Source organism: Myxine glutinosa, chromosome 10 (assembly GCF_964187855.1).
Source record: "Myxine glutinosa chromosome 10, kmMyxGlut1.1, whole genome shotgun sequence".
Taxonomy (NCBI): domain Eukaryota; kingdom Metazoa; phylum Chordata; class Myxini; order Myxiniformes; family Myxinidae; genus Myxine; species Myxine glutinosa.
The window spans coordinates 9,317,559-9,330,373 of NC_136270.1; the positions used below are offsets into that span (position 1 = coordinate 9,317,559).

General features: G+C 43.4%; 1 protein-coding gene across 7 annotated transcripts in view; it reads left to right on the forward strand.

Annotated features, from left to right (window-relative positions):
* LOC137412178 (zinc finger homeobox protein 4) overlaps nucleotides 1–12,815 on the forward strand; it is a 243,620-nt gene that overhangs the window by 176,220 nt on the left and 54,585 nt on the right. For all 7 annotated transcript variants that reach the window (XM_068097459.2, XM_068097460.2, XM_068097461.2 and 4 more), the window contains 2 exons: nucleotides 2,819–2,950; nucleotides 3,857–3,981. In XM_068097459.2, coding sequence (XP_067953560.2) covers nucleotides 2,819–2,950; nucleotides 3,857–3,981 — 257 coding nt within the window. The remainder of the gene's footprint in view (nucleotides 1–2,818; nucleotides 2,951–3,856; nucleotides 3,982–12,815) is intronic.

Genomic DNA, 12,815 nt, shown 5'->3' on the forward strand with positions numbered 1-12,815 from the left:
GAGAGGAGAGGAGAGGATAGCGGGGCGGAGAGGAGAGGATAGCGGGGCGGAGAGGATGGAGAGGAGAGGAGAGCGGGGAGGAGAGGAGAGGAGAGAGGAGAGGAGAGCGGGGAGGAGAGGAGAGCGGGGAGGAGAGGAGAGCGGGGAGGAGAGGAGAGCGGGGAGGAGAGGAGAGTGGGGAGGAGAGGAGAGCAGAGGAGAGCGGGGAGGAGAGGAGAGCGGGGAGGAGAGGAGAGCGGGGAGGAGAGTGGAGCGGGGACGAGAGGGGAGGAGAGAGGAGAGGAGAGCGGGGAGGAGAGGAGAGCGGGGAGGAGAGGAGAGCGGGGAGGAGAGGAGAGTGGGGAGGAGAGGAGAGCAGAGGAGAGCGGGGAGGAGAGGAGAGCGGGGAGGAGAGTGGAGCGGGGACGAGAGGGGAGCGGGGACGAGAGGAGAGCGGGGACGAGAGGAGAGCGGGGACGAGAGTAGAGCGGGGAGGAGAGTAGAGCGGGGAGGAGAGTAGAGCGGGGAGGAGAGGAGAGGATAGTAGAGCGGGGAGGAGAGGAGAGTAGAGCGGGGAGGAGAGGAGAGTAGAGCGGGGAGGAGAGTAGAGCGGGGAGGAGAGTAGAGAGGAGAGGAGAGTAGAGCGGGGAGGAGAGGAGAGTAGAGCGGGGAGGAGAGGAGAGTAGAGCGGGGAGGAGAGGAGAGTAGAGCGGGGAGGAGAGGAGAGTAGAGCGGGGAGGAGAGGAGAGTAGAGCGGGGAGGAGAGGAGAGTAGAGCGGGGAGGAGAGTAGAGCGGGGAGGAGAGGAGAGGGGAGCGGGGAGGAGAGGAGAGTGGAGCGGGGAGGAGAGTAGAGCGGAGAGGAGAGCGGGGAGGAGAGGAGAGAGGAGAGGAGAGGAGAGCGGGGAGGAGAGGAGAGGAGAGCGGAGAGGAGAGGAGAGCAGGGAGGAGAGCGGAGAGGAGAGGAGAGCGGAGAGGAGAGCGGAGAGGAGAGCGGGGAGGAGAGCGGGGAGGAGAGGAGAGTGGGGAGGAGAGGAAAGCGGGGAGGAGAGGAGAGGAAAGCGGGGAGGAGAGTCGAGAGGAGAGTCGAGCGGGGAGGAGAGGAGAGCGGGGAGGAGAGGAGAGGAGAAAGGGAAAGGGGTGAATAGGAGAGCAGGGGGGAAAGGGGGGAAGGAAGGAGGGAGGGAGAAAGGGAGCGATGAGATGAGACGGGGGTGGGAAGGGGAGAGATGAAAGATGAGACTGGACAGGGGAGAGATGAAAGATGAGACTGGACAGGAGAGATGATATGATATATGATATGATATGACATGATTATATGATATGACATGATTATGATGTGATATGAAAATTGTTCAAAAATGAAATCTGCAACTGTAATCCAATTTTAAGAATCACTACCATATTTTAATTGTTATTTTGTCGAGGTAACTATGGTTGTGCACCTGCAGTGTTTGTGTGTTTTTTTATTTTTATTATTATTATTATTATTATTAATTTTTTTAAAGCAGGTTTAGGATTAGAGGAATTGTTATTCCAATCCCCCTTTCAATTTCAATACCCTGGATCTGCCTCTGTCACAAATGTTATTTTCCCCTCAATATCCCACCCCTAACATTCAGGCAAGCGTTTTTATGTTATCACTTCTTGTCTATTTGGCTAGTGGTGTGAACAGAAATGCCAGCAGCTTGCCAGAGTTCCATGCTTGGGATGGGGAAGATGCTGACTTGGAGTAAAATATGTGACAAGTTATGATGAAATGTGTTTGTCAAGAGTTTTTATTTTATCCTTTAAATCCAAATTGAACAAACCAATCTTTATGCAGTCAACCCTTTCAAAGGTACACATCTGTTTGTGCAATCACTGCTCTCACCCCAACATCAAGCGTGATTCCTGTAAGACATAGCAATTTAATTCCTTTGTTGGAAATCCAGACAGCCAACCATTTTTACTCTGTTTGTGAAGAGCGAAGCGGGGTTGAGCAATTGCTTCACTCTGTCCGTCTCTACAGACGTCAGTCGATGATCGTCAGTCGATGATCGCGGAACTATTTCATTTATATTTAATTTTATATTTCGAAAATTGTAGAGCACGAACATGCAGTTTAGCGGTACTTTCTCTGAATTTGGCAAATTGTACGGAGTCTTGTCCCGATCACGAATGTGCACAGTCGAGGAAGGTAATTTACTGTCTGGCGATCAAAAAGAATTGAAAATCATTCCAAGCGGGAAACTTCCTGTCTTTAGGGATGTCATAAAGGACACAAACAGGCACAAATAACTAATTTAACGCTTTTAAAGAGGTGGTGTAGATTGTAGAAGACGCTGCATCAAAGGCGGTAAACTTCAAAAAAAAAGTTTTCTTTTCGAAAGCTTTTAATACCTTTATTTTATTTAAATGGAATGATATACTTTCACACTGTAGACATAAATTGCCTTGTTTGCACTTCCAAAAACTTTTCGTTTTGCAGTACTTGGACCAAATATTACGCAATTTTACGCCACCTTGACCAATCAAATTTTTTGTTCACATTCTCAGCGTTGGGGAATATTGAGATTCAGACAAACTAGTGGTTCATAGGAAATATAGATTGTGCTCGGAAACGCAAAGCAAGGGGTTTCAAGAGTTGAAAAGACCCTTCCCATGTCCTTTTTCTCAAAACTGCGTGGGGTAAGGTGTTCTATGAACTCTGTTGTTGTTTGTTTGTTTATTTATTTCCCCATTTGTTTCACAGGCTTGCCCACCAACAATGATACATAGCAATGCAATACGCTTTCAGGAAGCATCGTGCTTCCTCGTCCCTTTTCATTTGTATTTTCATTCATTTTTTTTTTTATACAGAAGTGGGAAGTGTCCCAGCCGGATCAGAGAGGTTTACCACAAGAGAAGGCAGTACACCGCCAAGAAAAAGTGTGAGTGCTTCTGCGGAGGTGATACCTACACCATCAGAAAAGGACTGCACATCCACACCTGGTAAACACACACAAATAATTTCTCCATTTTGTTTATGGTCAAAAAAATCATAGATAGGCGGAAGCCTCTTAGACAATTCGGAAAATGATTGGTGGCACCAATCCTTCAGCTATAGGTATCGTCAATTAAGCTTAAAATATGATCATTTATCCGGTGGCTGTATTTGTGATGATATGGTTTCCTTTGCCCACCTAAGGTGGGTGGAGGTTGTGTTTTCACCCATGTCTGTTTGGCTGGTTGTCTGTCTGTGAACAGGATATCTCAATGTTGTCGATGGATGCAGACAACTTTGGTGGACAGTGTGGCTGTGTGACAAGGAAGAATTTATTCGATTTTGGTGAAGATCCGAATGTGGATCCGAGAATTTTAAAAGTGAATTTTCACCATCGAGAGTTTTGTGAAAAACTATATATATCACATCTCAAAAAGTTATGGACGAGTTCTGACAAAACTTGGTGAATCAGTTGGTTAGATGACGAGAACAAGCCGATTCGATTTTTGTTCAGGTCCGGATCCAGATCCGGCCAATCAGTGGGATGCAAAACATGAACTGTTCAGCCTGCCGGAGGAATGCGCTCTACCGAGTGCTGTTCTAGTTTGTTGTGGTTTTGACCTCCATCGATGCCTGGAGTAAGTAGCCAACTATTTAGGTTCCATTGTTTGCCCAGCTCTGGCAATCTCATGGCATACACAGACTCGTAACTGGTCGTTTTGGTGGTGTCCCCTTAAAATGTTCTCGAACCATTGACTTTGGTACTCTGTGAACTTCAATGATCTGTGAGCTTTGGTAATTTGGTTCCTTGCTGAGCATGTGGCATTGCCAACATTGTTTGCCTTGTGTTAGTGCAAATATATATGCATAGAGCAAGAATTGTATTTGAATTTTTATTTTTTGTTTGTACTCAGGAGGCCACGATGTTGAACATTATCGCTTGGACAGGATTAAGAGACTTGCAGACAAGCCCGCAACATCCCCCCTAGCGCTGAAGAGGCAGAAAACGTTGGAGAATGGCGAAACGGATGTCCCAAAGGTGATTAGATATCGTATGCATTAGCGTGGTTAACTCAAAGTAATTGTACGACTTTGGTGAGATTACTATAAGTGTAATAATTTGGCTAACCCCTGCTCTAGCAGGGAAAAATGGCCTCAAAACGATCATTCATTCATTCATTCACTATAAGTGTAATAATTTGAGTTCAGTGTGTTAAAAGGTTTTCGTGAAATTAACGTACTAGGGTATACATTGATGAATTGTCTGTCTTTTATCATTTTAAAGGTGTATGCACATGCACACACACTATCCTGTCCTGTTGTAAAGCTACCCTTCCATTGTCACATGTAGATTCGCTTCCTGTGTTGGCACATTATATAGTTGTTCTCTGCGATATTGAGGTGCACACGGACAACCAACGAGTCTCAGCGATTGTGTGGCCTGTTTTTTTTGTTTTTTTTTGTATACAAGATCGAGGCTCGTGAAAGAGCTAACATTAATCACACAGAAAGACAAACCGACACATAAAACATATAACATGGGGAGCGGTAGACAAGATGGGGAGAGAGGGGGAAGAACACAAACACAACATTTGAGAGCAGGGACATCGAGAGATCTGTGGGAGGGAGAGGGCTTTGGGGGGGGGGGGGGGAGGCATGGGAAGGGGGCGGGGGGTGGGAGAGGTATAAAACATATGGACACTGCCAGGACTTCCAGGAAAGAAGTTGGAATTTCAAACAAAGTGGATCTGGGGTGAATTAGCGGGGGTAGAAAAGATCAAGGTTTTGGATGGGGGAATCTAAGAGATGGGACCTGGAGGGAGGGGTGGGATTGAAGGGAGTGTGGGAGTTTTATTAGCACTTGATTCATAAAGCAACTCGTAATCTGGGAATGGCCAAATTTAACTGGTGTTTCACACATGCAAAGTCTACTCAACACCGGCTACACGCCAGACCTAAGTAATCGATATTGCTTGTTTGATCGCCTCATACTTGTCGTAATAGAATGCGCGCCATGAATGCCCAGCTCCAGACCGGTGGGGCCTTTTTTTCTTCTCGTTTCAAAGAAATGGTGTCGAAGTGAGAGGATTGCGACTCGCCATGTGATCCAACAGTCTAAAGCCGGAAAAACCGTCCAATTCAATCAAACGTTCATGGAGAAATACCAACGGATAGCATGCATCAAGGACCCAAGTTTTGATATTTCGTGTGCGCACCGCAGTTACTGTCGCAGTGACTTTTCAAACTTTCACTTGAGGAGCAGACGTTATCAGAAAAAGTAAGAGTTGGCCTTCATATCTGCGTTGAAAGTTGCTCAAGGTTTGACAGTACCTAATCTTAAGTAGTCGTAAGGTTAAGTTGTAGTAAGTAGTAGTCTTGAGTATCTTGAGTAGTAGTAGTAGTAGTAGTAGTAGTAATAGTAAGTAGTAGTAGAAAGGATACCTAATCATCTGTGTTTTTGAATTTTATAACATACCTGGGCATAATCTGATTTTTAAAAAATCTCAAACCGAAAATTTGAATCCTTGTTGTTGTTGTTTCTCTTCTTCTTCTTCTTCTTCTCCTCCCTTTCCATTTTAAGAGGCGAGGTCCAACTGTATCAAGCTTCTGCCCTGCCTCAACCACAATACTCCACTTCCCCATCCTCGGCCTTCTCTCTCCACTCTCCATGTACCCCCACCTATTGATATCCGCCTTACACAATCCTCCCATTTCAACTGCTGTCTACCTCTTTTCCTCCTACGTTACTCCCTCAACCTATCAGTTCTCTTTGCCATTCTCTCTTCCCCCATCCACACCAAGTGTCCAGCTCATTTCAGCTGGCTTTTTGACAATCTTCTCGTCAAGCTCATCTGCACAAAAATGTCCTCGCTCAGTTCATCCACTCCTCCTATCCACCCTCTTCACTCCCGCAATCCTCCTGACCCAGTTTTTCTCCCAGTCCTGCAACTTCTGTTGTCTCTCCATCAGTGCCACCGTTTTGAGATGGTAACTTTAATACTCACACTCATTCTAATGATGCCAAATACTTGAGATCACACGCTGATAAGACTCTCCTTTTCTGTAATCGAACTCATATGCCATACGGGGTCAAAGCCTTTTGCAACTCAGTACCTGCCCTCTGGAACAAACTACCTATAACTATTCGGACCTCACACAACATAAAAACTTTCAAATCAAAACTCAAAACACATTTATTTCCAAAGTAACTTAATTGTATTTTTTGAAAAGTAGCTTTAAGTCGTATTCTTCTAAGATTGTGTAATGTAAGTTGTATTGTAGTCTTCAAGATATTTTGTGAAGCGCTTTGTTCATTTCATGCTAAGGTGCTATATAAATACTGTTATTATTGTTATTATTATTATGTACATGTATGTAATTTGGAATAGTTTAGATGTACACCATACAACTAATTGTACATTGCTATGAAAAACGGGTATGTTTTACATGCATACTCTTCCATTGCAAGTCTGGATTACAATTTCTGGGCCTTTTATATAATTACAATTTAATTGTGCATATGTATTTCTCCCGGTGCGCCGACATGAAAAGTTAAATTACTTTTTAATTTTCATATTTAAAATCAACATTTCTGTCATTTGTCATAGGCTAACCCCCGCTCTAGCGGGGAAAATGGCCTTAAAACGATCATTCGTTCATTTCATGTCAAGATGGTTTTAAGGCAATCTTGTTATAATAATAGGAATTTATATAGCGTAAATTGCAGGACCCTCTAAGCGCTTAGAAAAGAGAAGAAAGCCAACGAGATGAATATACAAATACAAATTATACAAGAAGAAAACCTAAGATTATAATCAGATGTTGGCATTTTCAAATAAATGTCTTTAACAGAGATTTGAAGTTCACATTGTCGGCTTTGTGTGCATGCATGCTAGTAAGATGCAAGAAAGTAAGATGCAAGAGAGCAAGGTAGTCCAAAAAATGATAAGCACTTCCTGTCCCCTCTTTCCCTTTTATTCCTTTTCCCCCTCTCCTCCCTCTCCTCCCCACATAAAACTACATTTCTGAACAAAGATTATTGCAATAAACAAAAACCGATTCTTATCTTGGACGAAGAGAAAATCATATCAAAAGCGAGGGGCACGGTGCAAATCACAAATTACACAATGTAGGCACTCAAATTTTGTACTAGGTTACACACTAGCGGATAGTGCACCAGTGCGTGGCGCAAACAATGGAAACAAAATGGCTTCTAATTCCGGGTTGTCGTAACTTTCTCTATACAGGGACTCTAAAAGGAGTGTAATGCCTCTTATCCTTACTTCTCCGGATCTGGAACATTGCCTTTTCTCTTCCACATAGGCACAATTAACCCTGTCCTCCAATCCTCTGGAATTGAACTTTCTCTCATACATACATTCATCAGCCTCGTCATCTCAAATGACTCTTGACTTCTCCCCCAGCAACTTTCATCTCTGTACGTATGTTGTCAATGATTGGTGCTCTTCCATTCTTCCTTTAGTATGCTGTCCACACTTCCTCCTCTATGATATCCACCTCCACTTCCCCCTCTACATAACATGGAAACTCAAGCTCGCCTTTGCTGCCTCCCCGGTTCAACAGTTCCTTCAAATATCCTTCCCAAATATCTTTCAAATATCCTTCAAATATCCTTTTAAAATATACGTAATTACTCGTTATTTGCTTGGTGCATTTTAGCATTTTTAATGTATGATTGTTTAGGATAAGAACACTTTTCTAGATTCTTGGTGTTCAGGCATAGTTTCATATACGGGGTAAGCGCAACCATGCACGCTCGTGCGTGGTGAATTGCACTGGTAGAGACAAAACGGAAAACGACATATTCTGCACACGCCCAACATTAATTACCATGGTGAACACATTCCTCAGGTCGGTTGGATCAATGAGGTAATCCTGTCAGATTTAGCCTTCATGGTTTGACTGGCCTGTGCTTGGCTAATGGACCGTGTGCTCATTGGTTTATTGCAGGAAGGTTGATAAGCGGGGGCATGTGGATTTATAAGTGATGTGGTAGTGTACTTCATCATCGTTCTTGGTGAGTAAGGAGGAGGAACAGGAAGAAGAGGAAGAGGAAGGGGAGCAGTTGGAGATGTACGAATGCAATGGGGCCAGCATTGAGTTTGGCTCACTTGCCTGGAATTGCACCAGCTGCAATGGGGCTTCCCTTGTTTTCGACATCCACAGGATACTGCATTTGTCTTAGTGCAAGCTTTAGTGGTGGTGTTTATTATTTGCGCCAAGCTACGCGGCCACCACTCCAGGATTTGAGGTGCGGGCCCCCTTCTACCTGCATGTCCAGGAACACACATGTGCCAGGCAGCGCTGCCATCTTGGAAACTCCATCTCTCTGTCCCACATTTGGGCTTCTGCCATCTTGCCCTGCAAGGTCGCTGATAGCCATTAACATCTGGCATCAGGATCTTGACAATCTTTCAATCTTTATTGGATGCAGATCCTTTGCCATTGCTGTGTATCAGACACAACTGTTGCTATCACTATCAGCTACACTCATTATTTTCCACTCTGTCTCTATGAAGGACTCTATGAGCCTGCTAATGATCCTATACATTTAAGGGCTATGTTTTGATATGAAGGTGAATATGTAGGATAAGGTTAAGGCTTTCTCAAGTGATTTTTGTTGTCATTTCTTTCTGGGGTATTGCAATTTTTGTAAATGCAATATATGGTAATTTTTACGGCGTAGCCCATCGGGCAGAGCCGTCTAGAACAGTGTTTGTCCGTCCATCCGTATGTATGCATGTATGTATGTCCCTTCAAACGTATACCAATCAGAGCTGAGAATCTGGTCACATGACAGGGTGATGTGATTACGTCTGCTGTCATTGCGGCAGTGCGGCTGCTGACTCTCCACACACCGCCATTTTGATTTATATGCCGTTCATACCGAACATATCGTCGAACCTGTCATATATCACAATCGCCATGCTCTACCTTAACGTTTTTCATTCTGTGTGGTCTCTTCCAACAATACGGTACGTATAGGCCTTAGGGTTAGGCGTTATGCCTCATCTTCGGACCACCTCAGACAAATTAAGCTCAGGTTTCTTAATACAGTAGTGTATCATTTCAGTAGTATCGTTTTCGTAATAGGAATAATAATAATATAGTAAATATAACCATAATGCTTTAATCCCAATGTCGTGAATTGAAGATTTATGGATTGAAACAGTGTATGGTTCATGAGCGGTGTTCGGCACTAATATTAATAACCGAGGAAGTAAGGAATTCGCCTCGGTTTTTTGATAGTAATATCATTTTCGAAATAATGATAACGTACCGTTAATATTATAGTAAATCTAATCATAACATGAATCCCTTCGTAGTGATTGTAAACTTACTGGAAGTTAAACCATATTCGTTTTGTGTCCGTTACGTCATTACGTCTATGATGTCATTACGACGGCCGACTGCACCGACTGACATTTGAATTTACAAGTATACCCGCTCACTACGGGAGTGGCAGGAAGGGCCGATCTGAGGGTTTATATATGGAGCGGCAGAGAGTGGAGTCATCAGCAAAGAAATAGAGAGGATTTTCCAGTGAGTCGGAGAGATCAATGATTAAGACCACAAAAAGCACAGGGCCCAGAACACTGCCTTGGGGAACTCCAGCCTGAACAGGAAAGGGAGATGAGAGAAATCCATTCAGGGCCACACATTGACTACGACTAGAGAGGAAGTCCGCAAGCCATGCGTGGAGATTTCCATGGATACCATAGGAGGAGAGTTTAGTGCGCAGAGCTGGGTGCCAGACCGTATCGAAGGCACGTGATATGTCAAGGGAGACAGCTATGATTTCCTGTTTGGCATTGAGGACCTCCATCCATTGTTGAGACAGCAGAAGCAGCATGTCCAGAGTAGAGTGACCAGGTCTGAAACCAAATTGATGATCAGAGAGCAAGCCATTGGAGAAGAGGAAGGATTTGATATCCGAAGCAATGATGGATTCCATGACTTTGCTGATAATTGGGAGCAGGCTGATTCATCTGTAGTGGCAAGGATCTGTTTTGCACCTTTTTGTGTAAAGCGGTAATGTTGGCTGATTTCCAAACTGATGGCAGATGACCTTGAGAAAAAGAGAGGGTGAAGAAATGGTGTGAAACCGAGATGACCGGTGTTTCCGATGTGTATGACCGAGAGAGGGTGTGAAAGAGCGGCAGAGCAGGATTTTAGGACCTGTGGGCTGATGCCGTCTGGTCCAGTTGCAGAATCACAGTCGAGGTTTTACAGAAACTTCTCCACCTTGTCGGGAGAGAAGGACACAGAGTCCAGGAGCAGCTGGGTACGACTGGGTAAGGTGGGTACAAAGAGCGATGGGTTTGGGACACAATATTTTGAGTCAAACACAGAGTTGAGGCATTCGGCTTTGTCACGTGCGGTGTCAACTGTGTAGCCATTTGAGGTAAGGGAGGGGATGGAGGGGGAACAAACACCAGAAACAGATTTGACCAGACGTCACGAGGATTTGGAGGAAGGAGACAGGTTTGAAAGTTCAGAGTTGTATAGTTAATTGTGTAGTAAATTTATAAATTAAATTTGAGAGTTACATATTAATTATATAGTAAAGTTATATGTGACTGGCTCTGGCAAAAGCAGACACTTGGGGGCAAAAATCAAAATTTAGATTTTGATATCATCTGATTCCCCATGCTTTTCTCTTTCATTTGATATATACATTATTTTAATTGGATGAAAATTAACGAAGTTGTGGTATTTTAATGACATTTATATTTTCGTTTAAACAATGGAGATAATTAGGTTCAAAGTTCACAATACATTTCACACGCACAAAGAATGTGCACACGTCGAGCTTTTCATTCAAACCCAACATGTATGTCAGGAATCTCCTTCGAATTACAATGTATGGCTCGTAGTAAAACATCAAAATTTCGCGATCTTCGTGTCTTTTTGACCGAGGAATCGTGACTTCTGCGCACATTTTGAGAATCACATTTTAGATTCTTCGTCGAATTTCACAACTTTTCTGTTGTTTCTTGGAAAAATGTTTTGGTGCATAATAATTAATCTAGAGAAGTTACTCTTTCTATCCATATAAAAATGTCAATTTAGTCCCTGTGGTCATATTTTGACTCTCTTCGGCTTTTTCTCGCTAAGAGAAATACCCCCAAGTGTCTGCTTTTGCCAGAGCCAGTCACATATATGATAAAGTAAAGTAATATTATATTGTAAATAATTATATAGTAAAGTTATAAGTTGTATATTAAATTTGAGAGTTATATATTAATTACTTGATATTCAAAAAGTTACAGATTTGGATGAAATTGTGGTGGTTTGCATGCTATTAGCCAATTCATTAATAATTTAATTATTTTATGATCATTTATTTATTTTCTTTCTCATCTGGGCAATATCTCAGGCAACTTTTGAGATAGGAAGCTGATATTTGGACATGACAATGACTAAGTGATTTGGTTATGAAGGATATTTTTATTTACTGATTAATAAGTAGATTAATTATTAATCGATTAATTATGTAATTTTTCGATTAATTTATTTTATTTTTCAAAAGCTACAGCTTCGGATAAAACGCTGTTGGTTTGAAAATGCTGTTGGCCAATTTATTAAGAAATTAATTATTTTACGATTATTTATTTATTTTAATTACACAATTTATCAATTAATTATTGTACACCTTTCCTGGGTGATATGATACATTTAGTGGTTTCTTTGAGTTAAGTCTTCTATTTAACATCTCTTCCGTTTTAAGATTAGGAGTATATTCACTAATATACCAAGACAAATCATTAATACAATTAATTAATTAATACAACACGGCCCGCCCGCGTTTGTAATTATTGAGTCCCTGGTGTTGGGCTAGCGGCTAGGGTGCCAGCTTAGGATCCTAGGATCCTGGGTTCGAATCCCGGTCGATCGCTGAATTAACGCCAGGGGGGTTGACTCAGCCTGTCATCCTTCCGAGGTCGGCTAATTGAGTACCAGTTCACTGGTAATTCCCTGCTTGTCGTAAAAGGCGACAAACAGGGTTGGCAGCAGGAAGGGCATCCGGCCGTAAAACATTGCTTCAAAAAGGGGACCAAAAAACAACAACAACCACGGTCCCCGAAAAGGCCAACCCTCGCTTTGCGGGGAAAAATGGCCTTTAAACGGTGGTTTTTTTCCCTCCCAATTCCGTCTCCATGTGCTGCAAGGCGACTTCGCTGGGCACCAAAGGCGCCCCACCTATGTCGCACACTGGAGGATATTGTTACGGAAACGGAGTACGGCTCTCCCCTTAGCAGGGAGGGTGGGGGGGGGGGTGAATCCCCCTTCTATTTGTACTGGCCGTCTCTGCTCCTGAAGCTACCCCGCTCCTCTGTGGGGTGGGATTGGCCGAAGCGATCGGTCAAAGGATTCCCGTACGCCCCCGCCGAGCCCTCCACAAAGCAGGTGGGCAACTCCGTTCGAAACCACGGACAAGATGTTATTTGCCGAGCGGGTTAGCAGCCCGCTAATGTTCGAACCATTAGCAAGTACTAAACCCGATTCCTATGCGTTGGCCAAATCGTGCCACAGGTGTTCAATGATGGAAATCACAAAGACGAACGGATGTGAAGGAAAGAAGGCAAAGGTAGGAAGAACAGGGATTTATTAACTACTATTTACACAATCAAAGAAACCAAGGGAGAAGGAAAGAAAACGAAAGCAATTTATAGAAGAAGAAGAAGACACAGTGCAATTCTACTTATACACCCTAACTTATTCCCAGGGACAAGACACACAAAACAAACTCACGTACACAAAAGGATGGAATGGCAGGAATGGGTGGAGGGATGAGAAGGTTCAGGTCCGTGCAAACGGCAGGGCTGGAGGTGACAGCTCCGACTCCTC